This window comes from Vitis riparia, chromosome 1 (assembly GCF_004353265.1).
Source record: "Vitis riparia cultivar Riparia Gloire de Montpellier isolate 1030 chromosome 1, EGFV_Vit.rip_1.0, whole genome shotgun sequence".
Taxonomy (NCBI): domain Eukaryota; kingdom Viridiplantae; phylum Streptophyta; class Magnoliopsida; order Vitales; family Vitaceae; genus Vitis; species Vitis riparia.
In genome coordinates, this window is record NC_048431.1 from 8,435,874 (window position 1) to 8,449,435 (window position 13,562).

General features: G+C 35.9%; 2 protein-coding genes across 5 annotated transcripts; one reads left to right on the forward strand and one right to left on the reverse strand.

Annotated features, from left to right (window-relative positions):
- The first annotated feature begins 670 nt into the window (after positions 1 to 670).
- LOC117924632 (probable inactive poly [ADP-ribose] polymerase SRO2) lies at positions 671 to 3,068 on the forward strand. Of its 3 annotated transcripts, none has more exons than XR_004652845.1 (5): positions 671 to 1,267; positions 1,797 to 2,035; positions 2,153 to 2,289; positions 2,378 to 2,622; positions 2,813 to 3,068. XR_004652845.1 is itself a non-coding variant. In XM_034843319.1 (4 exons), the coding sequence occupies exons 1-4, from the start codon at positions 792 to 794 to the stop codon at positions 2,501 to 2,503; spliced, it is 978 nt and encodes a 325-aa protein (XP_034699210.1). In that variant the 5' UTR covers positions 671 to 791; the 3' UTR covers positions 2,504 to 3,068. The 3 variants fall into 3 exon arrangements, 1 of the variants encoding a protein (XP_034699210.1); XR_004652844.1 differs by having other exon boundaries at positions 2,378 to 2,617; XM_034843319.1 differs by having other exon boundaries at positions 2,378 to 3,068.
- Positions 3,069 to 7,957: 4,889 nt separating this feature from the next.
- On the reverse strand, positions 7,958 to 13,351 carry LOC117912827 (serine/threonine-protein kinase fray2-like). 2 transcript variants are annotated; one of them, XM_034827573.1, is made up of 8 exons: positions 13,139 to 13,351; positions 11,460 to 11,665; positions 10,567 to 10,821; positions 9,860 to 9,984; positions 9,652 to 9,696; positions 9,476 to 9,557; positions 8,403 to 8,471; positions 7,958 to 8,300 (listed from the first exon to the last, which is right to left on the reverse strand). In XM_034827573.1, the coding sequence occupies exons 2-8, from the start codon at positions 11,625 to 11,627 to the stop codon at positions 8,124 to 8,126; spliced, it is 921 nt and encodes a 306-aa protein (XP_034683464.1). In that variant the 5' UTR covers positions 11,628 to 11,665; positions 13,139 to 13,351; the 3' UTR covers positions 7,958 to 8,123. The 2 variants fall into 2 exon arrangements, with proteins under 2 accessions (XP_034683464.1, XP_034683455.1); XM_034827564.1 differs by having other exon boundaries at positions 11,460 to 11,668.
- Between the last annotated feature and the right edge of the window lie 211 nt (positions 13,352 to 13,562).

The window sequence follows — 13,562 nt, forward strand, 5'->3', positions numbered from 1 at the left end:
GGCCTGTTCTCCTACCACATTTCCTAATTTATCCCTTGGTCCACATGGAACATGCTCATAGAGAGAAATTGGAATACCGACCTACTCTAACCAATATTCGTACACATGTATATCATAGCCGTCGAAAACTTAAAGACGTGACTATTCCTAACTTTACAATTAATGTCATTCTTCGCTCCCAAGCAACTAAATCTTTTTAACTTACCACTTAGACTGAGATGAAATTTTTTTCATCCAACGGTTCAAATAAAATAGAGGCATGATACTAAATTTTTTTTATATAAAATAATGAAATTCAATATAAATAATGAAATTAAGATATTTAATAATATCACAAAATTTAATATAAAATAATGAAACTAAAATAGGTAAATGAATATATTCAATTGATCTAACTTTTCGATTCGTATTGTAATTTTTGAAATACCTTTTAGTAAATTTTTTTAAAAAAAGTTGAAAAACCAAGAGGCACCTTCATGAGGGGTAGTTGAGTAATTTTAAGATATTGAAATAAAATATCCAGAAGAGAAGTTTAACGTGACCGCCTCTCTTAGGAAACGGCGGCACGAAACAAACCGCCTAATCACACCAATCAAAATTATAACAAGAGAGTCGGTTTCGTAACATATTTATACTTCCCCAATGTCTGTTCTCCATGGGCCATTCCTTGCCGCTCTCTCTCTCTCTCTCTCTCCCAATCTCAGCTCCCTTTTCCTTCTCTTTAATATCTTTTTCGTTCATGATTCGTTGAAAACTTGGTGAGAGTTTTTTTTTATTCCTTGCATTAATAGATGGAGCGTGTTGGTGCCGAGGAACAAGTCTCAATGACTGTGGACGACCTTGAAATCATCCACCCCGAGGCAGAATCCGATGAATTCAGTTCTAGTTCAGAGCGAGTCGATTTGTTTGCTTGGAACAACGGAATGATCAGAGTTGATGAAGGAAATACAGAGCACGACACCATCAAGAAGATGTTTCTTTCCGGCATGGGAGCGATCGGGAAGGGTACGGATGTTGTGGCTATACACAAGAATTCGCATTCTACTTTAACCGGCCAAGCGCGATTTGAATCGTTTCGAATATTTTCGCAGGCGGTGGGGAAAAAGTGCGGTGGTGATGCTAATATCAACTATGCCTGGTATGGCGCCTCCAGGGGTGAAGTCTATGATATTATGTCTCATGGATTTAGCCGACTTGAACGGCCAAAAGCTGGTGAACTATATGGTTTTGGGGTATATCTATCTTCTGCAAAGTTTTCCATTGATTGGTAAGCATAGAATGAATATTGTTCTTGTTTATTCTGCCTGTTTCTGTTTTTTCTTTTCGCTTTTGTTCTGGAGTTCCTGTTTGATTGCAGGGAAAAATAAGAGGGAAATTGGAGGTTCCTGAGTCTTTTGTTTTATGTTGCCTTGGTGAAAAGGTCAACTGAAGCGGATCAAATATAGTTGTATTAGGGTTGGTGCGATGTATTTTTAGCTTTCTTGGATTCCAATGAATTAAAAGTCTAAAATAGAAAAGTCCCCACTATCAATAGAAAATATATTTTTATTTGAACTTTAAATGCACTTTTGACGAAGCCTTTGAAAATATGATGAATACTTCGATAATTTTTATCTGTTCATACAAATAACTGAGAATTGCTTTTTAAAACTGTGTTTTTTTAGTATGGTTGTTGAAAATGTTGCCATGCTGTTCCTTAGTTTCTTTCCTTTAATATTGCATTTACTTAGTAAAGGAGAATTTTCAGAATGAATTATCCAATTGTCTCAATTCTGATGCTTCCAACATTGTGCCAGTGCATTATCTTCAGCAGAGGATGAAAATGGGCTAAGGCATGTGATGTTATGTCGCGTGATATTGGGCAACATGGAAACTGTTCATGCTGGTTCACAACAGTTTCATCCATGCTCTAAGGAGTATGACTCTGGAGTGGATGATGTTTCAGCGCCTAGAAGATATATCATTTGGAGTGCTTACATGAATTCTCACATTCTTCCCAGTTACATCATAAGCTTTAGGGCCCCTCTGAAGGGAGGTAATACCAATTCCAAACAGCTACTTCTCTTTAGATTGAACTTTGAGCTCCAGAGTCTGGATGATTTCCGATTTAAATTCTAATATTCTTTTGGGTCTTTTATTTTCAATTGGTTAGTTCCTCGAAGAATTCAGGCGAATTTAGTAAAACCCACCTCCCCATGGATGAAGTTTCACACTCTATTGTCCGTACTTTCAAGGGTTTTACCTCCTCACAAGATGACCCAGATTTCCAAATATCACTGTGATTTCCATGTAAGTACTGTTTTCTATTTTAAGACGGAAACCATTTTCGGTGAGTTTGCTTTGTTTTGTCCTTATTTTCGGAATATGCTTGTTTCAGAGGAAAAAAATTACGAGGCAGCAACTGGTAAAAAGATTAAGACAGATAGCTGGAGACGAGATGTTAACCAGAGTGATCAAACTTTACAGAACCAAGGGTCAGACCTCCTGTGTGCTACATCCATGATAGGGGTGGGTCTCCATTCTGAGGTGGTGTTTCGAGGATGATATTCTTTTTGTTTGGAACATTCATTCTTGGTATGGTTAGCTGAATGGCAAAGGATGTTCGGTTTTTCGTAAGGTAAGGTGGGCTTGTATGGGCCTCCAGAGTGGTCCAAATGGAGTTTTACCCTTTTTATATGTTGAAAGCTTTTCAAATTCATTGAACACCACCACACAAAAACACACCCGCGGAAGTCTCTAGGCAGGTACAGAGTGGTTCATCATGTTCCCTGTAGATATTGATGCTGAACAATATATTACTCATTGTTGTCAGTTTCGATACTCGTATATCCCAAAGCACAAAGTGGAATTGAAGTCTTTGCTCTGAAGCAGCATAGAGCCCGATCACAATCTTCCTGAGCTGAGGAGCTTAGTGTAGTAGATTGGCTTCTTGCCATTCCCATCTGAATCTTGAGTTGTAGATGTGAGGTACCAGTGGTTTCATTTGGTATTATGAACAGAATCATGTTTTGGGCCCTCGGGTTCTTTCTTGAAGTTTTCATATTTTAGAAAATTTTGCTTTCCTTTTCTTCCAATTGAAAATTTCCATTTCAGCACAAATTTCTGATAGAGTTATGCAGTATTGTGTTCCAGGTAACAGAGACCACATAGATTCAATATCCTGTCATTAAATTACAGCAGATATTCATGAATACTAAATTTAATGAATTACCATCTCAAATTTTTGGGCTTGTTCACCTGCACCATGCCCATTTGTATATTTTACATGGAAGGTGACAGAGGATGGTCTTTTAGTTAATTAATAATAATAATAATAATAACTACTGTGAATAAATAGATGAGCTGACGACCCCTAGTTGTTGAGCCGACCACTCGACAAAGTTCTTTCTCATGAACCTTTTTTGCAACTGAATGACCTGAGATAGCAAGTCCCTTCATTTGCAAAAGCTAGAGACATCTACGTTTAAATCATCCAATTTACTTTTATGAGCCATCGTGTCATGTGAAAAACAATGTTTAAGGGAATAGTGAAGATTTTCAAATGAACCTTCTTGAATGAAATAAAATATTATTTTGAAGTAAAAATATCCTTCTAAGATATTTGTAGGACGAAGCAGTGAGGTGGGCAATGGGCAGAGGACAAAATTTTGGTATGATGTTTAATGTGGGGAGGTTGCATTCAAGGACCATTTTCCTTGTGTAGTCTCATGTGGTATACTCTATTGATCTACAGTTCTCCTCAGTATATTGGAGACGGCTTTTCCACCTCTTCTTTTGATCAAATTTTGTAAATTTGGAAGAGATGATTTATCCATCACTTATAAAGTATTATTACTTCTCATAATTACGTTTGACATAAATGCATAATTTAGTATCTTTATGTTCATCATTTCCCCCCAACTAAAAAGAAGTCAAGTTTGGTGAGTTATGTTGCAAATGTTACTCGTAAAATATTCAGATCAAGTCAACAAAACTCCTTAGTATCATCAGTAGAAGGACAATCTTTCCATCAAACAAGAAAGTGTTGACTATCACCAGATGGGGAAGTCTTGTATTAGTCCCCTAATACATCCACAATCACATCAACTGACGATGATGACACAGGAGCAAGAGGCGTTGGAGTAGAAATTGCCCTATAGAAGAAGGCAAAAGCAAAGGCTTGAATGTGTCTAAGGAAATAAATCTGCTACATTGAAGATTGAACTTATAGTTATGTGTGATGGAAAATCAAGCAAATATGCATTAGATGTAAGCCTTTGAAGGATAGGGAATGGGCCAAGTGAGCAAGAATGAAGTTTCTTGATGAAATTTTTATGGTAGTGCTCATGATAAATGCAAGCCACAACAACATAATCACCCACTTTGAACTCTTTATACCTACGATAGGCATCAATAGCAGGTTTATAATCTAGATTACTCTAAAGTCATTTTTCATTGTATCTCAGTATGTAAGTCACAAATATGGTTAGCAAAGGTCTCCATGAAGAAGGGCATTAATTAATAGGTGAAGAAACAAGATTAATGGGTTAGCAAGGCAAAAGACCATTAATAACTTCAAAAGGATTTTTTTTTTTTTTTTTTCCTGTGGACTGATTAATCGAGTTATTATAAGCAAACTCAATGATAGAGATCCCAATTCTCAAGCTTCTCACCAACTAGGAACCTAAGCAACCGGATGACGATTCACAACTTCTATCTAACCGTTTGTTTGAGAATGAAAAGCAGAGGAATACTTCAAAGTGGCTCCAAACAATTTCCAAAGCATCTTCGAAAGATGGTTAACAAACTTGACATCCCTATCATACACAATGGTAGAGGTAAACCATGTAACCTCACAATTTCATTCAAAAACAACTCTGTCAATGATCTTGGAACAGGACCATCTTAGAGAATCTATCCATAACTATCAAAATGGAATCATAAGCTTTAGTGGTCCCCGACAACCCAAGGACAAAGTACATGCTAAGATCACACAAGGTGTATGTGGAATCATTAGTGGAGTGCACAAACCTATGTTTTGTTTCTTAGCCTTACCAAGATGACAGGAACAACATTGGGACACTATTCTAGCAACATTGCTTTTCAAATAAGGCCAATAAAACATACATTCTACAAGAGCTATGGTTTTATCCATAACAAAATGTGTAGCTAGACCTCCAAAATGTAACTTGAAAGCTAGAAACTCTCCAAATGAAGTACTAGGAATGCGCAATTTAACTCCCTTGAAAAGATAACCAACACAAATAAAAAAGTTGGTATGATTTCTATTATGACTATCTAAGAGATTCATAAAAATAAAACCAAAGTCTTGTCAAGTAAGATATTCATCCTTAATTCGCTTAAAACCTAATACTTTATTTATTAGAGTAATGGATAGTGGCAATAGGACTAGGGGTGTTGGCAGCCTTATTTTCTACCCTAGAGGGATGTTTGAGAATGGAAGTGTATTCTTGGAACCCATGCAATATATCTGTCACTCAACTTACATTAGGAATTAAGGTATCAAAGGGCCTAATGGTCAGATTAAAGATAAACTCCTGTGTTAACAGATAATATTTTGAATGACGAAGAGATCGCACCACAACATAAAACTCCTCATCATAGGTAGAGAACCGTTGTTTTACCTCATTGTGTTTTTCATTAAAGTACACTAGAGGATGACCATCTTAACTTAAAACACCACCTATACCTACTCCAGAAGCATCACCAGGTACGTTAAAAATCTTAGAAAGACAAGGGTGTCACAAAACAAGACTCTCAATCATTTTCTGCTTTATTGCTAGGAAGCTTTATGGACTGCAGGGGTCTAATAAAAGTCTCCCTTTTTCATGCCCTCAGTAATTGGAGCAGTGATGGTATTGAATCCCTGAGCAGATCTCCCACAAAAAGGGTTAAACCATGAAAACTACAACTACAGTCAAATTTTTGGGTTCAGGCCAAGCTCTTATAGCCTTTACCTTATCAGGGTTAGCGGAAATCCCTTGAGTAGGACACAATAAAACCTAAGAAAATCACTCAAGTTTGTGTGAAATACCACTTTTTAAGGTAAGCATACAATTTCTCAACTCTAAGACAATGAAAGACTTGTCTAAGATGATTTAAATGCTCTTCCTTTGATCAACTATAGATTAAAATATCATAAAAATAGTCCATAAGGGATTTTTTGAACAATGGTCTCAAAACATGTCATTACTCATGAAAATACTGCAGGCGTCATACCTTTCAAAAAGCATCACTAACCACTCATGCAATCTATCTTGTTCTAAAACTTGTCTTCCATTCCTCTCTAAGTTTAATCCTAATTTGATGGTGCTCACTAAGTCTGTATATTTTTTAAAACTATTGGGAACCAGCTAGCTCATCTAACATATCTTCTAGCTAAAGAATAAGAAATCTGTATTTAATTGTGATTTTGTTGATGACTCTAGTATTCACACACATTCTTCAAGATCCATCTTTCTTAGTGGTTAGCAAAACAGAACAAAACAAGGACTAAAACTATGGTGAATAAAACCCTTAGCTAAGAGACTCTCAATCTATCAATTCAATTTATCTTTGTCCACAAGATACATCTCATGATGAGGAAGATTAGGTAATTGGTATCCTTGGGTTAAGTCTATAGGATTCATCTAGCAAAGGAGTAACTTCAGAAAGGTAAGCTAAACTAGACTTAGATGAAAGGTGAAAACATTCCTTAGCTACAAGGGAATATACCAAAGCAATTACAAGACTTATAGTAAGTTGCCTCTTAGGAGAATGCAAACTAACATCACATTTAATTTTAGCTCTCAAACCATTTATAAACCTAGCAATAATGACCTAATCATCCTCGTTAATTCCACAACATAATAGTTGATCTAACAAGTGATTCCTATGATAGGTTGGTTTCATCTTTTCCCACATAGTAACAAGGTCTTGACTTAAATGATCGAGGTCAGCAAGACTAATTGCCAATAACTCTTAATAGACCCTACCAATTTCATCTTAACAGAACGAACAAATTGAGTATCAGTAAAGTCATACTAATCAAAGTAATCTTCAAGATTCGCTAACCAATCAAGAAACATACTTGGGTCTAATCTACTATCAAACTCTGGTATCTCTACCTTAACCCTTCTAGTGGTATCAACTAATTCATCATACCTAGATTAGCCATAATGGTACTATGAAAGTGCAGGTCAACGCACCAATAATGGTATCTATCTTGATGTTCCTAATTCCTAAAGGCATTTCAAGGACCTTCATTGACAAATTATGACCTAGAAGACTCTTTCCTATCTTCATTAATAGGCATTATGGCACCAAAAACCTCATCCTCATGAACATCATCATTTTCATCTAAGGCTCTACCATTAACTAGATCTTTGTGTATGGGCAGCTTTCCTAGAGGTATGGGTAGCAAACCCACTCGAGAATCCCTAATCTTCTATGGTTTGCAAATTAACTATAGTGTTGACCCAGTTTAGATTCATCTATTGTTTTCCCCTCATGATGCTCTCTAAGATCTTTCAACAAATGGCCCAAGTCCACATTCAATTTAGTCACAACAGCTTTGACCTCTCTCAAACAGTTTATAGGATTGTTGCACTAAATTTTGATGTTTTGTATATCCCTCTGAAAGGTCAAATGAGAGTGATCTAATTTAGCAACCTTCATGTTTGGTGAAAACAAAGGTTGAGAAAAAAATGAAAACAAGTATAAATTATGAAAGAAAATGGTAATGCTTAATAAAAAATTCTCCTTTGGGCTTAATAAATTAAGGAAAAAAACATGCAGTGAGATTCAAACAGATGACCTCCCACTAAACAAGGCTCTACTACCATGTTAAACAATGACAAAAGCACAAAAACTAGAACAAACAAAGGGTTGTGATAAAGCAGTAAATCTGGAAGAGAACATGAGGCAAGGTTGTGTTATTTGAGAACCTTAAAAAGTTAAAAGAAGAGAACACTTATAGTTACTTGTGATAGTTGCTCTTTATTCCCATCCATACCCCTCTTTTGTACAAGAAAGTCAGCCTCTTTTGCATGGACAAAGAAGGCAACCACACTACGCCTAATATGAGAGATTCCAACTAACATGAGAGTTATAAACACAACATATAAAATATTTGGAATGAGCAATTACACCTTCAGCATCCTAAACCGGTCACCGAGTGGAGCAAGGCCATTAAGAATAGCCCAGGCCAAAAACTCTTTTGAGCGTGCATGTTTAAAGAAACGGTGCTTCAAAAGCTTCTCTGATGTGGGACGCTTCTTTGGATCCTTCACTAAGCAAGCACCTACCATCTCTTTAAACGACTGCAAAAGTCAATTATTTTCAGCCTGGTGAAAAAGAAAAAGAGAAAAAGAGAGGAAAAAAAACCATTATCATTCAATAAGTTTAAATTGAATAGCATAAACCTTTGAAAATCTTCGATCCCTTTCATAGTCAAGACCAGGTGGTGCATTTTGTAATGTCATCAGCAACACCTAGATAAAAAAAAAGGGAAAGAAATGTCATCAGAAATAACTATAATAAGTAAGAAACAGGACTAGAAGAAGATTTTAAAATAAGGAGTTTCTCAAAATCAGCCCTGGTTTGATCTATGTCATTCAGAATCCAGGCACACTTAATGAAGGCTGTGAGCTTTTTAACATATGTTGTTCATAGCTGGGGAGCATCCAGAATTTCTATATTGAGAAAAATAATTTTAGGACAGCACCAAAATGTGACTAAATTAAGAGGAACACAGCAGGATTTAGAGGAGATTCATTTTTGTGAGTAAAATGTTGTTTCTATGTGGCATATCTATTGTAGGGGTGGTCCTACATATCAAAATTAAAATTCTCAACTTTGGAAATATGTGCCCAAATTGGAAAAGAGGGGAAAGAAATGGAACTTCTAAAGCAACTATTTATTTATATTTTTTATATAAGTATTAACACACACACACAATATGTATATATGCATAGCTGCCAATGATAGGCTGTAAGCAAGGGGCAATGGGAGGGACAGGGTCAATCAAAACCATTTCCTCTGCCTTTCATTGACTCTCACGCATATGACATAGGAAGTGACTTCGTACCAATGGAAGGAGTTTAACAACTTCCAATACCCAGTTCTTCCCTGAAAAAACTAAAGTTTATGGGATCTCATGATCAATAGCCTACAGAAGTCATTTTTAGGTGCCTTGAATACAAATAATGGTGAGACTGCTCCATGGGTTCACCATCATCAGGACATCGGAAGTCATTTAACTCCTTCAATTATTGCAAAGTCAATTCCTATGCAGCATGCACAAGAGTGTGAATGAAATGCGGAGGAAATGGTTATGACCGTAGCTGTCCCTCTCATTTCCCCTCCCTTCCTTTCTGCCTATCATTGGCCGCTATATATATCCTTTAACGTCTGGGTATTTTCTGTGTCAACATTCCCTAGCTCCATCAAATTTGTGCCTTGCATTATCTTAGTTGCACAGAATTGTGAGATTGACCTTCATTGGTGGATACTTGGAAAATGGGGCATGACCATGAGCAAGTTCCAGAGCGGTTATTCCAAAAGACCAGATGTCTGCTCTGTTTACAGAAACTTACTTCAGAAGAAAAAATGAAATCTAAAACTACACCTTAGTTTAAAAAGAAGTTAGAAATATATGAATCATTCACTTACTTAAAGTCATATCCATTTAATTGCTGCATAACTTCAGGAGCCATCCTATGAATAATAGGGATAATTTTTTATTTGGACAAGAAACAAGAAGGCATGGAAGTGAAAAATAAGAGTTTTAGAATCAGAAAAATGAGATAAAACAGATTATTAGCCAATAGAAAGAATCCTGATAAACAAAAAATGGCAGTGGTAGGGCCCAAGCAAGAACCAGCATGGAGTTCCCACAAATGTGTTCCTTGAACGTTGTCTATCTCCAGCATCAAACATACACGCCGAAACTCCAAAGTCAGCCAACTTAATTGCACCTTTGGAATCAACCAAGATATTCCCAGCCTAAAGAAAATCAAAAAGCCAAGGAAAAGGTAAACTATGGCCAGGAGTAATGGTGTATCCCAAATAAAGCAGGAAAATTATACCCACCACCAAAAGGCTACATGTTGTACGCCATGACTAAGAAACATCTTGCATCAATAAGCAAAACATGTACCAACATATGCAGAGATGTATGCCTTTTAACTGATAATGTATCTAAAATTGAAATCAAAACAAAGCATTGTCCCTGCAACTCAGGTCTGGATGATATACATATAGTAGCATTTCCCAGAAACTTTTAAGTCCCTATGCTGAAAAAAGCTGGTAGAGCTAGCAAAAGCAACAAAGGGAGTCACTTCACTCTATTTTGTAAGATTAAAATTTTCGTTATCAAGAAAGAACCGATTTTTTGGTGCAGCAAAGACAATAGCAGCAGGAGTTCTCAGGCACTGCTCTCAAGATCTAATTGGCTGTCATAATCAATCAACTTGAGTACAGGATGAACATTCCGTATTCTTGGGGAAGCCCATCATCCAGCCAAAAATTTCATGTAATAGACAACAGACACCATTAGAACCAAATCATGATAGCAGGATGGAATACCTTAACATCTCTGTGGATGTGTCCATTGGAATGAAGATAAACAAGAGCTTTAAGAACTTCATGTAATAGTGTTGCAATAACAGCCTGTTCAAAACCCTCTGGATAAGAAGATTTCATTATGTGAAGACAAGATCCACTAGCCATATAAGGCATCACAATCCAGAGGCAGCTTCCCACTGAGAAAGAGCAATGTGCCCTGAGTACATTTGGATGATCAATCAGGCTCATAGTTTGTACTTCATGTCGAATACCATCCTGTTGAATCCATACTCAGGGAGGAGGAAAACCACAAAATCAGGGAACCAGTGATAAAAACTCTATAGACAACATGCAAGGAAGCGTAGAAACTTTCTTATCACAGCAAGTAATCAGAGACACTGAAAGTATCATCTTCCCCATGACAATTAAAATGTGGAATATTGTCAATGCGCAAAATCTGAATGTCCTGATATAATACAAAGAATGAGCACTCGCATCTTACACTTGAAGTGAAGAGAAGAAGATCATCAACAGACATATTTTATAATGGAGGATAACATGTATAATTAACCATGGAGGAAAATATATCCAAAGGAAACTAAAAAACTTCATAAATAAGAAATAGGCAAAACAAGTTATTGAGATTAATAAAGGGAACCATAGAAATATTTTTAATGCCTTTGTCCCCAAAACATTGATTTGAATTGCATAACTGCATAAACTGACATGCATGAGCATGAGTTGTTGATCATTAGCATCATGAAAAGACAACATCTAAACATAGTGCTAACCAGGCAGTATGAACTAGCAATGCAAGATTCTAATCAGGATAATACACATACTACGCATACACTAATCGGCACATGCCTATATGTATGCATGTCACGTCTCTAGAAGCAAAGGAGTCTGCATACCAAGTTATCGTTGCACCTCTCCAGATCCATAACCTTGACAGCGACTATCTCATTAAATGGAATGCAGAGAGCTCTGTACACTGTGGCACTAACACCTTCACCAACTTCCTCATATAACTTGTAATCTTTTGAATTGATGGGAAATTTCTTGTTTGATAAATATTCCATGGCTTCTTCCTATGGTACATCATTGAGACCCTCCATTTCTTCTAGAAAATCAAGAACTGATAAATTAAGTCATATCTTGAAGGAGGTAACAACAATTAGAGTCATAATTTATGCAAATATCCTCAGTGCCATGTTTTAAAAAATTTCAATCTCATGTAAAGTCATTTTGATTTAAAAATTTAAATCAAGAGAAACCTCAAACACTTCTAGCAGGTATCAATCTCGGGACATCCCAGACTTGTGTTCTAGAATAGAGGGATGGCGTTCTTTTTTAATGCATGGAGGAAATGATACCTATTTCTCACACTTTCTGCCAACATTTAAACAATTAAAAATTTGATGACTAGTTGGATCAGAAGATGGAGTGCCCCATATTTGTATCGTCTGAAGTTATTGTCATATCTTTACTTTATTTGAGTTCTTGAAAGCCTAGAGTTTGGATTTGATAGAATAATATATATCAGTTCAAAGAAATCAGCAAAAATTTTCAGTAAGTTGATTTTACCCACGTTCAGAGAACAGAATAAATCAAAATTGCAACATTTATGGTAAGAATATTATAACCTCTTCAGTGGAATATTTAAAAGCTAATTAAAATTGCTATGCTTTAGCTTACTAAGATCAGCAAATAACAAGAAGGCAAATCTTGAAATGTGTTGCTACAAAATAATAGTAAAGACAAGTATACAGATACGTAAACAAAATTTCAGAATTTACAAATCAGCCATTCTGCCAGCTCTTTAGACTATTTTTTTTTTTTTTTTATGAAAACCAGTTTTACATTGCATTTCAACAGTAGTTTAGTAACTGGTGATAAATGATGTCAATTTGAAAACATCTGGACCAAATTTCTGAATCTGAAATTCAGTGCACAACGACAATACGTTACCATTTTGCTCTTAAAGACCATTTCAAAGTGACATTTTTTTAGCCTAAATTCCTCATCAGAGACGATAACACTATTCTATTGGAAAATAAATTTTGATGCTTTGATTAGAACATCAATCAAAAGCCCAAAACAGTCTAAAATGATGTCAATTTGTATATTAGAGACAAGCTAAAATGACATCGTTTCGACTACATATCAAATGACACCGTCAAAACATTCATACATAAATCAGAACGCTACATGTATTTCCAACATTGTCACACCAAGATCAACAGCAAACCCCATGACAAATCAAATCAAACACATCATCTGGCATATCAACATACAGAAATTCAGTTGCCGAACCAATCAACACCGCCGTATGTTATAAATTGACTAGAAGCTAAGCATTAAAAAATCATTAGAGCGATCAAGTGTTCTTGTGACAATGGTGCTATCCAATTCTGAACGCCGAAATTTAGTTTGACTAGAAGAAAAAATTGCTATAAAATCGAGATCATCATCAAATCGAATAATCAAATCAAGAATCGATTGAGAAACCGGAAAACAAAGAGAGAGAAAAAGAAAAAAAGAAAAACGAGAGAGAGCGACGGTAATGAGTTTAGAAGAGATTAAAGATTACGAGGCATGAACGAGTCCGGCTGCTTCGGAGGCGAAGAAGAAAGAGGAATGCTTCGAGATGATGGTGATGGTGACGATACGCTTGGATGACTCCGCCATGAATGGTACGGAATCCACTCCGTCGTCTCTTTTGTCTCTCTGCTCTCAATAATGCAATTTTACCATTTTACCTCCCAATGCAATTTCACCAGAAATGGAAATATCATCAACTCCAACTCCCCACTTCTCTCAGATTTGCCAAATAAATTTTAGCGAAACCGTTTTTATAGATCCAATTATAATTATAATAATAATAATAATATTTTCCTTTAATATATATATATTTTTTGGTAATACAAGATGAGGCAATATTGTAATGGTAATTACAAATTTCACCACCTCGAAAGCAGACTCCTACAAATACAAATAAAAATAAAAATAAATAA

What these genes read in the sequence shown, in the direction of transcription:
- LOC117924632 (XM_034843319.1), top strand. Translation starts at nt 792, where the DNA reads ATGGAGCGTGTTGGTGCCGAGGAACAAGTCTCAATGACTGTGGACGAC. An exon ending in TAGGGCCCCTCTGAAGGGAG is followed by an intron (nt 2,036 to 2,152) that starts GTAATACCAATT and finishes TCAATTGGTTAG; the next exon opens with TTCCTCGAAGAATTCAGGCG. An exon ending in AATATCACTGTGATTTCCAT is followed by an intron (nt 2,290 to 2,377) that starts GTAAGTACTGTT and finishes TGCTTGTTTCAG; the next exon opens with AGGAAAAAAATTACGAGGCA.
- LOC117912827 (XM_034827573.1), bottom strand. Translation starts at nt 11,627, where the DNA reads ATGGAATATTTATCAAACAAGAAATTTCCCATCAATTCAAAAGATTAC. An exon ending in ACATCCACAGAGATGTTAAG is followed by an intron (nt 9,985 to 10,566) that starts GTATTCCATCCT and finishes GATTTTCTTTAG; the next exon opens with GCTGGGAATATCTTGGTTGA. An exon ending in TTTGTGGGAACTCCATGCTG is followed by an intron (nt 9,697 to 9,859) that starts GTTCTTGCTTGG and finishes TATTATTCATAG; the next exon opens with GATGGCTCCTGAAGTTATGC.